The 19373-nt window shown below is 41.8% G+C and overlaps 1 protein-coding gene across 7 annotated transcripts in view; it reads left to right on the forward strand.

Moving 5' to 3' along the window:
- The window catches only part of NCOA1 (nuclear receptor coactivator 1), a 148098-nt gene that overhangs the window by 106133 nt on the left and 22592 nt on the right, over nucleotides 1–19373 (forward strand). For all 7 annotated transcript variants that reach the window (XR_015060395.1, XM_085889677.1, XM_085889684.1 and 4 more), the window contains 4 exons: nucleotides 2471–3629; nucleotides 11095–11302; nucleotides 11512–11712; nucleotides 15522–15668. Coding sequence is in view for 6 of the 7 variants with exons in the window: in XM_085889677.1 (XP_085745803.1) it covers nucleotides 2471–3629; nucleotides 11095–11302; nucleotides 11512–11712; nucleotides 15522–15668 (1715 nt within the window). In the remaining variant the exon portion in view is untranslated. The remainder of the gene's footprint in view (nucleotides 1–2470; nucleotides 3630–11094; nucleotides 11303–11511; nucleotides 11713–15521; nucleotides 15669–19373) is intronic.

The following is a 19373-nucleotide window of genomic DNA, read 5'->3' on the forward strand; positions in this document are numbered from 1 at the left end:
TGGTCAACTTTTCACGTGTGGATGCTCCCTTGTGACACTTCACTTTCCCACAGAATACTGCATACTTTCTTGTTGGTAGACGCATGATTCTGGAAATAACCTCCTGGCTTACTCTTGCTAGTTGAGCAGCGAGTTCCAGCATCAGCACTGAGGTTTGATTCTGCTTTCCATTTCAGTGCTTCCAAGTCTCACTTCATAGTGGATACACTCCTGCATTTCCTGTGGTAGAAGATTTTGGGAATGTCTTCGCCTCTCAAAGACCCAACAATGTCCAGGATAGTTGCATGGTGCCTCAAACTTGCGGCCTCCAGCATTGTATTCCATGGTTCAAATGTTTGAGGGTTAATATGGTGATCATCTCATCCGATGTCCTTTGATTGTTTATGAACGATACAGTCGTCACTGTGTGACTTTCCAAGCTTTTGGTTCCTTGGATCATCCATGGTAATGGTACTATCTATCTAAAGGGAGTACTACTTCACAGCTGCCATCTGCAAAGATAAATACAATAACATTAGTGCCATCACTACTTTCTGGTCATTGTTAACCATGCTTTCGAAACAATAATATTGACACCAATTACGATCATTTTCTGGGAATACTCCAGTCACAGCATTAATGCAGCATCGTGTTGTGGTTGGAATTACTAACTTTGTGTACCATATGGTAACTGCCCAGTCAAGAGAGTCAATGGGTTGCCAAACTTTTAATAATTTCGAATTGATATTGCCATCTGCATCGCATTCCAATTTCTGTCGCAAAATTGGCGAGAATCGTAATTTGAGCGTCGGTGTAAAAAATGGTGCACATACTTTTTTTTTTTTGAAGACATTGTTGAGGCTGGTATGAGAGCTAATAATAATGAGAGCTAAACTTGTCAACATACATCAGATAAGATCGCAAATGATATCAAAATGTTGGGAAAGGGCTCCTGGAACAAATTATTTATGAATGATGCTATTTGGGTGCAAGATGTCTTTAATTAAATGTAAAACTATATGAATGAAAAACAAAACCTCATTTTGAGCGGGTTTGGGGTGCTTATTTCCATCACATTTGAAAGTTCATTGTGGCCATTATATTTACCACTGGTGCATAATTTTGACACCATTATGTCAGGAATTTAATATCCTTGCCAACAAGATACAAAATTTTGGTGAAAATATTTGTATACATTCTTTATACACCATAAACTGACAATGACCTGATACATTTTGTATGAAACATCTGGTAACCTGTGACCTTAGGGGTAGGGTTGTATAATCGAGTGATAAAACGGAGAAGGCAATGAGCTACACACATTTTCATCTCTTGGGACCCTCGCCTTGCTCAAAATCACAATTAGCCTTGCTTCCTCTTACTGATACCGACCAACCCCATTGGCTCATAGTCTCAATTGATGTGGGTATTAATCTGCTGATGTGGATCCACAGCCGAGGTTATGGATCCGCTGTTTGTAGAGGTTCTGGGTTGAAAGGATTGAAACCTCGTGGAAGAACGGTGCCTGCTGATGATCCGGGTGGTCAAGAAACCAGTCAGTTTCTTAAAGGCTAAAGATCTTGCTTTATGTAAAGGAACTATTTTAAAGTATACAATTGAAATAAAGTTGAATACAGGATGTTGTGAAATTAACATCATTTATAGCAACCCTTTAAATTACAAGATAATGTTTTAGGAACGGCTGATACTGTACAATAAATGAGTAGAATTGTGATGAACAGACATGAATTGTCTGGCATGCTTCATGTTCTGAATTTCTGATGGCACTACCAAACAGTCATTCTCTACTTTTGATGGTATGATAGCAAAGAAACATGAAATGATCACGATGGTAAAGATTAATATAAAGAATTTTGGATGTGAAAAAGACAATTCGGTCGAACTAACCTTCTCCACCTCTCACTCAAACCTGTGCATCATCGTCAAGTACGGCAAACAAAACGAAGAAGGTAGATGACAGCTCAATTTAAGGCAAACAACCGTTAAGGTTATTATTTTTCTTTAATTACTAGCTTTTCGTTTGTTTGTTTTTCCTCAAAATTGGACAGGAGGTGGTTGTGGGTCTTGGAATTGAGAGGAGTGGTTGCTTATGGTGGCAAGGGCAACAAATCATGAAGGAAGCAAATGTGTTTGTTCCATGCTTGGTGCGGAGGGCAAAATGGGTTTTAGGCATTTGTAGTGGGAGGATGGTGTGATAGACTGGGTGGAAGCAAAGGCATGAAGGAACTATTTTCCATCTCTGAAATTCCATTACTTTACTTGTTGTACAAACTTCTCCATGAACCTAAAATCATCGTTTTTTAAAAAAGAAAAAGAAAAAGCTTCTCAAAACAAGAGATACTATATTGTGTGGCATTGGTGTCCATTTGATGCTTGGTCTCTTTTTTTTTTTTTTTTTTTTTTTTAAATTGGACTTCTATCTTTGGAATGCAACAAAGGGGAAATGTGACCAGACCTTCCCAATGTGCAGGGAGATGTTACCTGGGAATCTGCAGAGAGATCCAACTCCCGGTCTCTGTCCCCAGCCCAGTGGCCATGGAACATCGGGTGGTCACCCAGATACTATGCCCTTAAGCCAGCTTCCATCTGGATGGGAGCCTTCTGCACAGCAGCTCTTTGCCTCTTCTATCAGTGTGCCAATGACCATAGCTCATTCATCTGGTTACCTGAGCACAAGTGGTAGCACTCGACAGTTTCAAGTTGCCGGTGTTCCACAGAGTCATCAACTTGGATCCAAAGAGGTTTTTTCTAGCCCAAACGATGGTGCTTCAAGTCCAACTAACCTAAGTCATAGTGGTTTGAGCCAAAAAGGGTTGCTACTGTCATCATGTCAGCATGCAAGTCCATGCTTAAGTGGAGACAGCCACAGTCATTTGGTTAAGTCTTCATCTGGATTAAATAACCAAATTCCCTCAAACGTGCCTCCGTGGAGGCCGCAGTTGTCTACTGAGGGGCAGCCAGGACTTTCATTAATAACTCCTGGTGCACGATTGGAATCTATCAGGCCATTAAAACATCCACAGTACCAAAATATTATTGAAGGTGCAGCAACACAATTTTGTTCATATGGCAAATCCCCAACCAGAACAGAAGTACAAATGGGTGGTCATGGAAGCAGTGATGAGACCAATGGACCAACTGTGAAAGAAAATAATGCATTAAGTGGTGGCAAGTCAAGCAATAATCAGCAAGGTTCACAAACCTCATTGAGTGTTCCCACGAAGGAAAAAGAGAGTGCCATTTTGTCGACTGAGAACACAGCACAAGTACCACTTTCAAGTCACACACAATCACTGACTGACCGCCACAAGATTCTGCATCAACTACTGCAGGAGAATGACAAGAACCCTTCAATACAAACTTCTGTAGGGGAACCTACCACATTTAACAATAATACGGTGTCCTTATCTGCACCAAAGAATGACAAAGGCGGTATGCAGAAGAAGGAGAAGCACATCTTGTTGAGATACTTGCTTGACAAAGAAGAGCCCTGCAATCCATCCAGCCCTCCCTTAGGCTTTGGTCCACACTCCAAGGTTGATGAAGCAACAGCTGCGACTGTGGATTCGAGTGATAATATTGATTCATCACAGAACAGCATCAATATGAAGTGTAACCCAAGTGAGAAGGTAAGAGAGGGTAAAAAATTGAAATGCCTTGGTTTCTGAATGACATTATTGTGATTGTTTTGTGTCTGCAATAATAGAAGAGCATTTTGTTATCTGTGTTAAACTACTGATTTGATAGAATGAAAAACTAGGTTTTGCCGAATGAAGGCAAATGTTGATCTGCATTGGCTGAAAGGTAGAGCAATGGATGAAATGAACAGGACGTTGATCGAGGAATGCCAACCTCTGTGGGAAGCAAGGAGAAGCCAAAATTTTGTCCATCAACGTTTTGTTGGAGTCCAATAAATCAGCTTCTCTTTGCTTCCCATGGTAGTTAGTTATGTTATTGTATTTTCTTTTTTAACAGGACTCACTCTCTCTCTCTCTCTCTCTCTCTCTCTCTCTCTCTCTCTCTCTCTCTCTCTCTCTCTCTCTCTCTCTCTCTCTCTCTCTCTCTCTATCTCTCTCTATCTCTCTCTATCTCTATCTCTATCTCTATCTCTATCTCTATCTCTATCTCTATCTCTATCTCTATCTCTATCTCTATCTCTATCTCTATCTCTATCTCTCTATCTATCTCTCTATCTATCTCTATATCTATCTCTCTATCTATCTCTCTATCTATCTCTCTATCTATCTCTCTATCTATCTCTCTATCTATCTCTCTATCTATCTCTCTATCTATCTCTCTATCTATCTCTCTATCTCTCTATCTCTCTATCTCTCTATCTCTCTATCTCTCTATCTCTCTATCTCTCTATCTCTCTATCTCTCTATCTCTCTATCTCTCTATCTCTCTATCTCTCTATCTCTCTATCTCTCTATCTCTCTATCTCTCTATCTCTCTATCTCTCTATCTCTCTATCTCTCTATCTCTCTATCTCTCTATCTCTCTATCTCTCTATCACACACACACACACACACACACACACACACACACACACACACACACACACACACACACACACACACACACACACACACACACACACACACACACGACTGCTCGTCAAAACAAACACAGCCACTGATCTTGGGGAAATACTCTGGGTACCAGCAGCGTCGCAACAATTGCACCACTTTTTTCACCGCACTTGGTGGGGCATTTCCTCAGGAGGAATTCCCTCCTCCCCATGCATGCCATACCAATGGGGATTGTCTGTGCTTTGATCCTTTTAAATGCTGACCGTCAAGCAAGGAAAAAAACACGTACTGTTTTTAAAGTCTTTGGTATGACTTGGCTATGGTTTGAACCTGATAGCGTTTTGCTGATTATCTTATTACTGGTATGATATAGTTTGGGTCTTAAAAAGCAAGAACTGGTCTAACTATACTCTTAAAAGGTTAGGGGTAGGAATTTCATAAGATTGTTTGCTCAAAGTTTGTAGTTCAGATTCTGTAAAAGCTTCAATCATCTGCCTTCATGATTGCATATTGCATATGTGTGCATGCTCTTTTATGGGCACCTTTTTGGAATTGTAAACTGTTGTGATATCCAGTTTAACATTTACCTCTACCTACTTGATTGCTGGTTCTGTACAGCCCCACTTTGAAATTCCTTATGGTGTGGTGATTTATCTCTTCAAATATCTGTCATTTCTATTTTACAAAATGAAGTTGTATTGTACGACTGTTGTCAAAACATATCCTTCAATCCCAGAAAATCTCGGTCTCACCATGTTGCTCAGGAAGGATTGTCAAAGTAATCCACCTATTTCCATTGTCAGCCACTGAAAGAGGTTCAATCTCTTGAACTTGCAGACCTCACCATGAGCCATGGCACCTCATGGGCTGACGACATAGCAAAGCTGGCCTCCAAAGGCAGTTGCAGTTTTGAGAATCCTCTGTCGATCCAGGCCTTTGCTTGGAAAAATTGCACCCATGTCCGAAGAAAGCGATTCAGTTTGGCGTTTTTAATATGAAATAGGCAAAGCCTAGAAACAAACAGAACCTATTAGAATTACCCTTGAGAGCCCTCTAGAATTACAATGACCCTTTTATGGACCCCTTTTAGATCCCTTTAAAACTACCCTTTCAAATTACCCTTCAGAACTAAATATATATATATATATATATATATATATATATATATATATATATATATATATATATATATATATATATATATATATATATATATATATATATATATATATATATATATATATACATACACATTGTCAAGGCTCGTATGAGAGCTAACACAAAGAACGTACAACAATGGGCGGAGGAGACGAGAGGCGTGGGAGAGGGAAGGACAAAACCGTGGAGAACAGAGACATGAGGAAATCTGTGGAAAGGAGAGGGATGGGGGTGGGGTACACAGCGTAATGGACACTACAGGCAATTTGAAGGAGATGGGTTTGGGGTTGATTAACGGGGGTAGAAAAGATTGTAGTTTTGGATGTGGGAAGATAAGAGATGGTGGTGAACAGCTGTTTTGAAGACTTGAAGGGAAGCGTGGGATTGAAGAGAGTGTGGGAGTTTGTACAAAAGGCAGGGTTAAAAGAGGAATGAAAGAGTGAAGGTGAGCAGTGATTCTTGATTTTGGTAGTTTTACCAGAAGGGGGTTGCTGGTGGACCTTGAGAGCCCTGTGCAAATATGCGTGGGGTGGGGTGGGGGCGACATCACAGACAGAGCATGGGATGGGTGGGTGTGAGGCTGGAGAGGAAACGGTAGAAGACAGAAAGACCATCGACCTGCCTGCGGTGAGAGTGAGAGATCCAAAGATTCAGCCTCATCGCGGGAGATACTAATGATCCGAAATTCCTTGGTTTCATCAGTGTGAATTCGAGAAAGGTGAGAGGAATGAGCACCAGCCCAGAGGGGAGAGCAGTACTCCACAGGCTGTGGATGAAAGCTTTATATGTGGTCAGGAGTTCATGTGTGCCAAGGAAGGACTTTATGGAGGATACCCAGTCAGCGACTGGCTTTGGATGCCAGGTTGGAAATGTGGTTTTCCCAGGAAAATCATGTAAGATAGTGAGACCCAGAATCTTGAATGAAGGGACGTCTTCAAAAGGATTGTTGATAAAGTAGATGGGGGGGGGGACTTCTAGATGGTCCTTTTGAAGAGACAGTGAGAGAGTGACATTTGTGAGGATTGAAAGACATGTTCCACATGTTGGACCAGCTTGTGATCTTATCCAGATCTGCAGAGTGAAGAGGCTGCTGCTTGCCGATCTGACTGATGACAGATGGTACGGCAGAGGATGGAGTCATCAGCAAAGAGATAGAGGATTTTCCTTTGAGCTCGGAGGCTGAAATTTTGGGGACAAAAGTGAAGATGTGCTTTGGCAAAAACTGTAATCTTATTTATTAATTTTTTTGATTAATCAATTAAATGATTAATTAACTGATTATTATCGATTTATTTTTGACTTATTTATTTTATTTTTTATCCTGGCAATATTTCAGGCACCTTTTGAGCGAGGAAGCTGATATGTGGACATGACAGTGACCAAGTGATTTGGCTATAAAGAGTATTTTTGATTTATTGATGAATGAATTAATTGATTATTTCCTTTCTTGCTTTCCGGGTGATATCTCAGCTATCCTTTGAGTTAGGAAGCTGAAATTTGAGGACAAATGTGAAAATGTTCTTTGGCAAAAATTTTATTTTTGATTTTTGGATTAATCAATTAATTGATTAATTACTTAATTATTATCGATTTATTAATTACTTATTTATTTTATTTCTTATCTACACAACATCTCAGGCACCTTTTGAGCTCGGAAGCTGATATTTGGACATGACAGTGACCAAGTGATTTGGCTATAAAGAGTATTTTTGATTTATTGGTTAATCAATTAATCGATTAATTGTTCATTTTTCGATTAATTTTCAAAAAGTTACAGATTTGGATGAAACAGTGGTGGTTTAGTTCTGGTATTCAGCAATTGATTGAGAAATTGGTTATTATTTATTTATTTTAATTATGCAATTAATCAATTATTCAGTCAATTATTGTACACCGCTCCCTCCCAATTCCGACTCCATGTTCTGCTGAGTGCCGAAGGTGCCCCAGCGATGTTGCGTGCTGGAGGATTATTTATTTATTTGGCATGGGGGTGGTGTACTTTGAATGTTCCGCTACTTGTTATTTGTAATGATTAATATATGGTTTGTTACAATGTTATCATTATTTTTGTTGTTTATTTTGTAAATAGAATGCCATGTTGTGGAAGGACCTATTAAGCTGCCCTATAAACCTTAACATGCCGTGCATTTAAAATGTCGGGATTTTTCTGGGTTCTTTGCAGTTAATCAGCCGAATCAACTCAGGGAAGTCATGACGATTATTTTGGTGTCACATTCCACATTAGAATTGTCCAGTAGAACTCCACAAAAAAACACGACACACGCACACACACACCTCATCCATTTATAGTTGTCTTAAATGGTCTACAGGGTCTTTTGGGTCCTCAGGGTATTTTTGGGTATTTTGTGTCCTCTGGGTCTTTTGGGTTTTAAGTGTTTTTCAGGGTCTTAAGTGTCTCGGGGGGGGGGGGGGTCTTAAAATGTCAAAGGGTTCTCAGTAGACTAAAGAGTCAAAAGGGTCCATTTTTCATCAAAACACTATGTCAGAAAGGTGGTGCTTCATTTTTGATGTACGGACAGATGGAAATACTCAAATATTGAAGCGGCTTCACCACTTAAAAATCTGAACTCAAGTCCATGCGGCCTTTGTCCATAGCTCAGGGGAATAGTGCTTTCTCCTGTGGGCCTGCACCATAGTGCCATCGTATATCACTTTCCTGCATTCTGTGGAATCTAAAGCTCTCAACATTACTGGAATCTCTCGTGATAAGGCTGAAGTACAAGGTTTGTTCCTCTCTTGTTGCAGCAAGGTCTGTTGCCTATTCTTTATTTCTTTTTTTTCTCTGGCCCTCACCACAACTCCAAGTTCCTTAAGTAACCAAATCCTTGTTAACCTTCCAAAATCCAGGCAAACTGCACGCCTCAACTCTCCCCTACCCCCTTCCCTTTTCTTCTCCTTTGTATGTAACCACCTTCCAGAGGTTATGCAATCCCACTCTTCATTCCAGGGCTTCGAGCAAGTGGTGCACCACTATTTTATTTCAGTTCCCCATCCCTACCTGCAATCTTCGCTTACCCCCATCAATTCTTCCGAATCCAACCCTCTTGCAATTTGCTGTGTTCCCTTCCCTCCTCTCTCTCCTCTGCTCATTATCTTGCCTTTTTGTGTCTATCCCATTACTCCACTGTCAGTTCTTACCCTCGAGTGTACCAAGGCAGTGTTCTGGGTGCAGTCAGATTCCTAATCTTAATCAACTATTTCTCTGAACCTCTGGAAACCCTTTTTATCTCTTTGCTGATGACTCCACCCTCTGCTGTGACATCTCTCATCCTTCAGAGAGACAGGCTCCAGCCTCTTTCCTCCATTCAGACCTTGATTTAATCATAAGCTGGTCAAACACTTGGAATATGTCTATCAGTTCTGATGCATCTTGCATACTTTCTCTCTCTCTCTCTCTCTCTCTCTCTCTCTCTCTCTCTCTCTCTCTCTCTCTCTCTCTCTCTCTCTCTCTCTTTCTCTCTCTTTCTCTCTCTTTCTCTCTCTTTCTCTCTCTTTCTCTCTCTTTCTCTCTCTTTCTCTCTCTTTCTCTCTCTTTCTCTCTCTTTCTCTCTCTTTCTCTCTCTTTCTCTCTCTTTCTCTCTCTTTCTCTCTCTTTCTCTCTCTTTCTCTCTCTTTCTCTCTCTTTCTCTCTCTTTCTCTCTCCAAAAGGACTGTCTGGAAAATCCTCCCATTTGCTTTCTTAACAATTCTCTTGAAGATGTTCAGTCACTCAAACTCTTGGGTCTCTCTTTTCGGCAAACCACATTTATAAGTTAGCCTCCATAGCCAATCTCGTCAGAGGAGTCCCTTAAAATTGCCACTCTGAGCCCGAGGTGTTATAAACACCTCCCCGGATAAACCATTTTGATTGAAAAGAAAAAAAAACGTTTTCTTTGCAATTAAACTGATTTATTAATGGTATACGGGATTGGAGAGATGCGATGTTAAAATATAATCGGAACAGATCAGGTGCTCCATGGACGAGGAGTATGGAGGCACACACTTATGTACAATGAAAGGAAATAAAATGCTAAAGTCTAACCCAACTATGGCCCCCAAAATAAATACTGAGATTCGCTCACTAATGTGCAACTAGCAAGGACTTAAGGCAAGGCACAAGCTAGTAGTGGGTCCGTGCAGGCTGGTGTTGCACACGGATGGTGTGGCACAAGGCGAGAGGATGGTGATGAGGTGAATTATGGTGATGAGAAGGATACTGCCTCCACGAAGATCTGATCTCAACTGCATCTCCAACTCCAAAAATAGAACCGAGCTGAACTGTAAAGCCAGAATTACTACTGCAAAACCAGAATAAGAAATTTGCACTACAGAGCTAGCACTGCTGCCCTCGGTGCAGTTCCAGCCCTCGCAAACTTTGTCACCGCAGCCTTTTTGGGCGACGCGTCCCGCTCATTGGCCATCCACTTCTGTGGGTACGCCATGTTCCCGGCCGTCCCTTCCTACTGTCACCCCGAAAGAGGTTCAGTCTCTTGCACTTGTAGACCACACCTTGAGCCTTGACATCTCATGGACCGACCACGTGGCAAAATTGGCCTCCGAAGCTTAGATTGGCTGCGGTCTTATACCTTACTCCAATGCTCCACAGCCGATCTTGCCATCATGGCCTTCAGTCCACTGGCCAAACAGTCCGTAATGTTTCCTTCTAAAGCGCAAATCACTTCCCAGTTGTGTCTTTATTCCCAAATCCTCACCCGGACTCTCAAGCAGGGAGGTTTTACACAACAAACTGGCTCATCTTCAATGTAACACCCACTGCCTCCTCAGTGCAAATTTTACAATACGACTTGCTCTGCCATTTTCCTTGTTATGAGGGTAATCTAATTTATGTGGTCATACGTACCAGATTTTTCTTACCACAATCTCCCTACAGAACCCCCACCCCTCCACGCAACACAGCCCCTCCCTGGAACCCTAGGCTCTTGCTAAGGTTCTCCATCAGGAACCCAAGATTCTGGCCTTAGCACTTACCACTCTGACACAATAGATTACGGCCACTCTGACTCCATAGTTGACTGGGCATCCTCCGTTGTGCAGCCTTTCATTGGCACACCTGAACTCTTATCCACTATTACTTTTGTACTAACCCTTGTGATTTTCTTCAAAAAGTAAAACTTGTCGAGTCGAGGTATAAGTTTTATTATTATTATTATTATTATTATTATTATTTTTTAACCTGATTTAACACTCTCTCTCTCTCTCTCTCTCTTATTCTTAATACAGATACGAGACTCGTAGAAGATACAACTGTGACCCCAAACTATAAATTGATAATGAAACGTATAACGTCCTTTGTATTATAATCAGTTGCTTGTTTGTGAAAGACGAACCATTTGTCAATCTACATTCTACGTTAAATCTGTGTTTATCATTTCTTGTTCTCCAGGAACCTGGCAATTTGAATAGTGTGAAACAGGTCGATGACACAGAGCCTTTGCAGCAAAAACCTGAGGGAGAAGAAAACCATAAAGACCTTGACAGGGTGTTTGAGGCAGAATCGCACACAACCCAGTGCACACCGGTCACGTTTTCCCTTGCTAGCAATGTTCGAAGGTCAATGGGCAGGAGTCTTTCTGCTACTTGCTCTCCCATTGGTATGACATTCTGTTCAATCTTTGTGTGACCATGACCTGCTCACCAAGTTGCATTCAGAATCTTACAAAAGTAACCAAAGACTTGAAGAAGCAAATTGATACATGTATGTGTTACTATGATGTTCATTTTGTGAGGAGTTGGGAAAATAAATCATTGATGGCTTTTCATGCTCGCTCTCTCTCTCTCTCTCCCCTCCCCACCAACCAAGGTGCGCCATTCCCACGCCCTGGCCTCATGCGCAGCCGCTCAACCATCGCTGGGGCCACTTCAAACATTGGGGTTTGCTCTAGGCCTCATGGTGGACAAGGTTCGTTTTGTGAACCTTCCCAGGCCAGGCTTAGTAGTGGAGTCACTGAGGCCATGATAGTTGGCACTGGCAGCTCGGTCCAAACGTCAGGCACTGGGCAGTGTGAGTGTGTATTTCTTTGCCCACTTCCTTTAGAAAATCATGTTCTTATGAGAAGGAAAAAGGGGTGGAGAAGGTTATGACATTTTAACATCTCTCCTAACTTCCAGTAGAGCAGAAGCTCCAGGGCTTCAAGCAAGCAGTTCACCACCATCTCATGGTGGTGAGACATGACATCTCATGTCATCCCCCTATTCCCTATCCTTACCTGTGATCTTTTCTACCCTGATTAACCCTACCTATCTCAACCCTGCTACTTACAGGTTACTGTTTTTCATCCCCTTCCTCTCTCTTCCCCCTCATCTTTTCCTCTTCATTCTTTCCCTTGCTTGTAATTAATGAAATAAAAGATTAAAAAAATTTTTTTTTGGGGTGGGGGGGGGGGGGTCCCCGGTTTGTAGTTTTTGTATTTTTTCTTCTTTTCTTCCCTTCAGGGGAGGGGGCATGGGCTTGGTTAAAAACACACAACCTCAACCAGACAACCCCCCTTGACAAGACCCCCACCAACAGCACTCCATACACATGTACACAATCACCCATCAATGCTCAAACTACCTAAAAGTCCTATCAACATGCCTATACCCCTCTATCTCTAAAACTTCCAGGTGCCTATTTTAATTCCAATTTAAACTTATCTACTTTTTCTGCTGGCACTACCTTTCCAGGGAGGCCATTCCATGCATTAACTACTCTGAGTGAAAGTCCCCTGCCTTACTACCGTCTTAACTCTCCTCTTCTTTACTCTCAAGCTATGGCCCCTGGTTCTACCAGTGTCGACTCTGTTGAATAATTCATCTGCACTTATTTTATCTATGCCTTTCATTATCTTAAACATTTCTATCATATCTCCTCGTAACCGCCTCCTTTCTGGTGTGTAAAGCCCTGTCTCCTTCAGCCGCTCTTCATAGCTGAGTCTAGCTTGGCCCGGAATCAATCTAGTAGCCCTGCGCTGAACCCTCTCTATGGCATCTATGTCCTTCCTAAGTTGTGGTGACCAAAACTGCACACAATATTTTAGATGGGGCCCTCACTAAATTCCTGTACAATGTTAACACAACCTCATTTGATTTATAAATAAATGATTCCCCTCCGAATACAACCTAAAACCCTATTTTCTCTTCCTATAGTTGCTTGGCATTGTGCTGCCTCCTTACCTCCCGTATCTATTACCACCCCCAGATCCTTCTCCTGTGTGACACGCTCCAAAATTACCCCTTGCATCCTGTAATCTCTGTTTTCATTCTTTCCCATCCCCAACACCTTACACTTGCTCAGGTTAAATTGTATCTGCCAATCTTTTGCCCAATCTCTGCAAGTATCAATGCTCTCCTGAATCTAATCACCACCCCTCTGCAATCCACCTCACCTCCAAGCTTTGTGTCATCTGCAAATTTGGAAAGCTTACTCTTTACCCCATTATCCAAATCGTTGATGTCAATAATGAATAGTAATGGTCCGAGGACTGATCCCTGAGGAACCCCGCTACTTACATCTTCCCTGCAAGACCATCTCCTGCTCACAGCCACTCTTTGCTTCCTACCTCTAAGCCAGTTTGCAATCCATTTAGCTACCTGACCAGCCATTCCACAAGCACTCACTTTGGCTAACAACCTCTGATGTGGTACCTTATCAAATGCCTTCTTAAAGTCTCGATATGCTATGTCCAATGCCTTTCCATCATCCACCCAACTCTAACCCTAAACCCTAACCCTAATATGTACAAAATATTGTTCATGGCATGAATGAAATCGGGGTTTAAGGAGGTCTACAGGGGGGTTGCCCCACAAAATATGTATTTGCTTTTTTTCTCCAAAACTACATGCACAATTTTGCTGAAACCTGACCACAACCTTCATCACCCGGGATCCATCCATTGGGACCATACTCTGTACAGAGCATCGGTGGTGCTGCCGAAGCAGTCTCCTTGTCTATTGGGCACAATCCTGGACGGATCGCCACTCTGACGCAGGATACTCAAATGGCTCAATCATTCCAGAAAGCTGGTACTCACTTTGCCAACCTCAGAAGGGTGACAGGCAAAGTCGACCCCACCCGGTAATAATTTAACCGGTGAGCGGGATTTGAACTCTGTACTCTAGGATCCCAAGCCCATCAACCATGAAGCCAACACTAAACATATCATCTGTGATGTTTAAAAGTTTGTCCGTGCCATTAATGAAATTTGAGGTCTAAGTGGGTCTTTGGGGGGGGGGGTGGATGTTGCCCCCAAAAGGAGTTATTTGCTTTCTTCTCAGAAACTACACACACACAATTCCAATGAAACTTGACCACCACCTTCATCAACCATGATGTACAAAAGATTGTTCACACCATTAAAAAGACAATCAGGTTCTCGATGGTTTTATGGTGGGAGGGGAGGGGGGTTGCCCCCCAAAATATGCATTTGCTTTCTTCTCAGAAACTACACATCCATTCTGATGAAACTTGACCACAACCTTTGTCACCTGTGACATACTAAAGTTTGTTCATATCATGAAAAAAAAATTGGGGTCCAAGGGGTTCTACAGAGGGGAGGGGGGAGGAGGTTGCCACCCCAAATATATATTTGCTTTCTTTTCTGAAACTCCGCACACAATTTTGATGAAACTTAATCACAACCTTTATCACCCGTGATGTACCAAAGCTTTTCACGGCATTAAAAATAAATTCCAGAGGTATTTACTTTCTTCTCTGTTATATACTTGTGCATCATTCATGCCTACCGGTGGTTACTTGGTAATCTTATCCAGGTTTGACCAGGTGTGTGCCCAGGGGTATTGCCCCTATGTTTACTTCTGCCACCGAAGGTGTGTGCAGGTTGTTTTCACCCCTATCTGTCTGTCTGTCTGTCTGAGCACAATATCTCATAAAGTTGTGGATGGATTTGGACTAAATTTGGTGGACAATTTGGGTGTGAGACAAGCACATAAATTTTATGTTTTGGTGAAGATGTGGATACTACAATTTGAGTGATTCTTCACCATTGAGTGATGGGGCTAAAAACGACATATAACACTATCTGAAAAAGTTGTGGTAGTTTCGGATGGAGCTTAGTCGACAGGTTGGGTGTGTGACAAGGACGAATTGATTATATTTTGGTGAAGATCTGGATCCGGATCCAGATACGAGAAGTTTTAAAAATTGTTTAATTGATTCTTCACCATTGAGAGATTGGGGCCAAAAACGATGTATAGCATGATATTTCAAACAGTTATGTACGAGTTATGACAAAACTTGGTGGATGAGTTGGTTCGGTGATGAGAACAAGCCAATTTGATTTTGGTCAGGTCTGGATTCATATCCGGTCTATCAGGTGGATCCAAAACGTATACTGTTCAGCCTGGCAGAGGTGTGCTCTCTACCGAGTGCCGTTCTAGTTCTTCTTTTGTTTTACTCCAAATTAAGTGTTTCAACCAATTATTGAAGTTGGTGCCATCTTAAAAAGGTATCTTAAAGTGATGGGCAGAATGTCAAAGTGTATGTAACCAAAATAGTATTTATAACACACAAGCATGTATTATCATTCATACAAGACAATCTATCATGAACACATTACGTGGTGAATTTTTTGGATCATAAATGTGAATAAAAATGTAAGAGTTTTATGTGATCGGCATTCTTTTTTGTTAACCTGCCTTGGGCTGGTGTTGATCCTCTTATTGCATTTTGTGGTGAAGTGTTTAAGGCCTGGAATGTTTTATCATCACTGTTGTTTTCTTGTCTCTTTTATTTTATTCTAACTTTTGGCCTGTGATCTTTTTAAAATTTCTATTTCCTGTCTTACACGATGGTGTGCTCCAATCCTGTTGCAGTGTCAGAAGGGATCCCACAGCCCATGTGCATGCCAAATATGGAAAGAGCATGGCTTGGCCATGAAGGTCGTACTGTTAGCGGAAGTCATAGAGCAGACGTGCCGAGAATGACTCTACTCTCGGCAAGTTCAACTCGTCAGATCCAGGGTACTGCTTACGCAGGGCTATTACAATTTGATACACCTTGACCTTCTCAAATGCATTGCTATCATACACTTTTCTCTGTCCACCTTCACAATGAAGAAAGGTGGAAGCCGTGCACTTTGAAAGCATTAAGCAGTCGTTTATGAGCAGTAGTGAAATGCCCTACCCTGATTTAGTTTCATCATCTGTGTTCGCACTACAAACGGCTCATCCATACAAAGAGTATACCTCGACAAACATCAAAAGTGTCATTTCTAATCTCCCCGCCCCCCCCCTCACCTTCGTGCTCTTCACTTTACACACACACACACACACACACACACACACACACACACACACACACACACACACACACACACACACACACACACACACACACACACACACACACACACACACACACACACATCTGGAATCTCTGATTGCTCTTTCTTGTTAAATATGTTTTATTTGTTATGAGTTTGTAATTACCTGTCGTGCTGTGTGGCAGAGGCAAAGCAAAGGGGAGAAAATAGATTTGTTTACATGATATTTGATGATACAATGACAAGGTTCCTTCTAAAATACAGTAAAGTACTTATTTTTGTCTTCATACTCATGCTCTGGCCACCTAGCAAAAGGTGCCGGGTCTCAGGTCAAAAGCTGTGGATTGATGCACAAACACACATTGTTTCTGTGTGCAGATTCATTGGCAGATTTAGATATGTGCGTATCCAGGACACCCTTTCCCTCCCTCCTACCTCCACCCTTTCCCTCCCTCCCTCCTACCTCCACCCTTTCCTTCCCTCCTACCTCCACCCTTTCCCTCCCTTCCCCTCCCTCCCTCCTACCTCCACCCTTTCCCTCCCTCCTACCTCCACCCTTTCCCTCCCTCCTACCTCCACCCTTTCCCTCCCTCTCTCCCTCTCTCCTATTTTTGCTGCACTCGATGACATTTCACCGGGAATATCTCTTGGTCTTTTCTTCACTCAATATAATTGTCAGAACAGGAGAAAAAGTTAAGTTTTAATACTTTGGCAATTTCACATGTTGTGTAAATGTGGAGAAGGTGGAAGCATCACCTTCCTTAAATAAATATACTTGTATGCTTAGTTATAATAATGGGCAATTTCTTCACATTTTCAGATTTCAATCCTGATTTTGACATTTATTTAGTCCACGAGATGTTGTTCTTCTTTCGGCTGCTCCCGTTAGGGGTCGCCACAGCGGATCATCCGTTATGATCCGCATCCTGATTTGGCACAGGTTTTACGCCGGATGCCCTTCCTGACGCACCCCCAGTCACCTCTTACGACACAGGGATAAGGATTGGGTTTCGTCATGATTCCGGGCTGCCCGACACTCTCTCATAGCGCGGCCCAGCGCAGAGCACCCGTCCTCAAGCGATCCTCCAACCCAAGCCTCCGAGTAGCCTGATTACAGGCGCACGCCACTACGCCCGGTATTTAGTTCACGAGATCCGATCCTCAAATCCAAAATCGTATTTCGATTGTATACTTTAATTAGTCCATGAGGGTAGATCGTGTTTCGAACGCAAGGCTTTTTGAGTCTGCCGAATCAAAATGGTGACTAAAGACCCACGAGTTGAAGTTCGGCTAACCAAGGACAAGCCTTTCATGAAGGTGAGCCATTAATTATCTTCAAAAGGGTTGTTTAAATTCACCCAAATACTTGGTTTTCATGCATGTACTCATTCGGAGTTCCTTTCGTGTGCATGCAAAGTTTTGGGCCACTCGGTTTCATGGTTTTGTGGTTATGGAGGAGACACACGCACATGCACGCGCACACACGCACACGCACACACACATTGATGGATTATTTAATACCAAAACTTAACGGATGATTACAGACACTGGCAAAACCAAGGTCAACTAGAGGTGGAGCACTCAGTAGAGTGCAAAACATCCGCCGCCAATACTGCTAGGTCACTCAAGTGAACCTGATATCCTATTCATTCAATTTGACGTCAACAGTGCTCACAGAGTTATAGTTTGCAACTTTCCCTTTTACTTTTAACTTTTACATACTCAATTCATTCGTCATAACGAGATTCCTTGAGACAGAAATTGATTTTACGTGGGTATATCCACCTGAAGTTCCAAAATCAGCCGCAATTATAATTTTGGCATGTTATTTGTTGGAAATCACTTATGACATGTAGAAATGCAAAAAAAAAAAAATTCGAAACTTTGTTGAAAAAACGTTTGCAAAAATTTTTTTTTTTGCTAACAAATTTTTTTGGGGGTCAGGGGGGGGGGGTTGGAAATCACTTAAACATGTAGAAATGCAAAAAAAAATCGAAATTTTGTTGAAAAAAAAGTTGCAAATTTTCGATGGCGGAGGTTAATAATCAAAATTGAACACTCGGGCATTGACAACAGCGTGAGGTGATGTGAGCTGTGGGGGAGTGGGGTGAGGGGAAATGGTGGGATTGGGGGAAGGCAGAAATGGAGAACTTGAGGTGGAGAGATGCTGAAGTTTTGAGACAGGGAAGGGGTAGGGTTGGGATGACTTTGGCATATAGGAAATGATGAGGGTTGTGGTTGGGTGTTGCTCCGGAGGGTTTGACACCATTAATTGACGTGAAGCTGAGTCGATTGTTGTATGGAGGCAATCTCTGCAAACTGGAGTTCTCATGATTCCCAATTTTGATATACAGAGACAGATATCACGGGAGGGGTGAGATAAATGGTTGTTGAAGGCATGGAGGAAAGTAGTGCTATTGGTGGTGGAGGGCGATAGGTGATGGTCAGTGGACCGAGCATTTGTGAGTGACAGGTTGTGGAAAGAAATTTTGTGAAGAAGAAGCAGAATAGATTGTGATAAAGAACAATGTGGGGTTGTTCCTGACAGAGAAATATTGCAATTGAAGCATTTCAAAAATGTTTAAGCTTTTAAAGTAATTAAAAGTTAATTACTTTAAAAGCTTTTTTTTAATGTATAGGTTTTAAAACTTTTAAAATAGGTTTTAAAGCTTTTTCAAAATGAAAAGCTTGAAACATAAGAAGCCAAATTGATTCAATTCAGATGAATGTTACTTCAATTGGGAGGTATTGAGAAAGGAAGAGATAAAGACTGGATGAAGGAAGGAAATACAGGTGGAAAGATTTCGTGATTTATTTTTATTTTTTATTTTTGGAGTGAAAAAATTATTTTTTTTTGAAGCGAGGTGGGGGGAATAAGATAAATTTGAAGCGAGGTGGGGGGAATAAGATAAATTTGAGGGATGTGAAAGCACAACATGGGATAAAAAAATATAAGTATCAGAGAGGTATCAGAGCAGAGACAGAGTTTGCATGCCCACTTTCTGAGGCCATGGCGATTGGCCAGACAATCGCAGGGACACAAATTTGACAATACATCACAACAAGGTACAGTTAAAGACCGGAAATTGGACAAAAACACAACCAACAACACAGGGAGGAAATGATGACAACGACATGACTGATCTTGTCTTTGATGAAGTGGAAGGAGGCACTGCAAGACGTGCTCAGGCCCAGTCGCCCGGAAATGGTCCAAGAGATAGCTGCAAACCTACCCACCATTCAAAATTGATATCTTAAAGCCTTTTTGTGTTGGATCACAACTCTGGCTCACCTGAAGGTGAGTTTTACAGCGAAGCAGGTGGTTCCCTATGTCATGGAACCAGAAGTCCAAAACGGATTGTTTACCTAACTAAACGTACTGAATGTTGAGACTGTGCAATGT

This window comes from Eptatretus burgeri, chromosome 1 (assembly GCF_056783735.1).
Source record: "Eptatretus burgeri isolate ZD-2024b chromosome 1, Ebu_testis_v1, whole genome shotgun sequence".
NCBI lineage: Eukaryota > Metazoa > Chordata > Myxini > Myxiniformes > Myxinidae > Eptatretus > Eptatretus burgeri.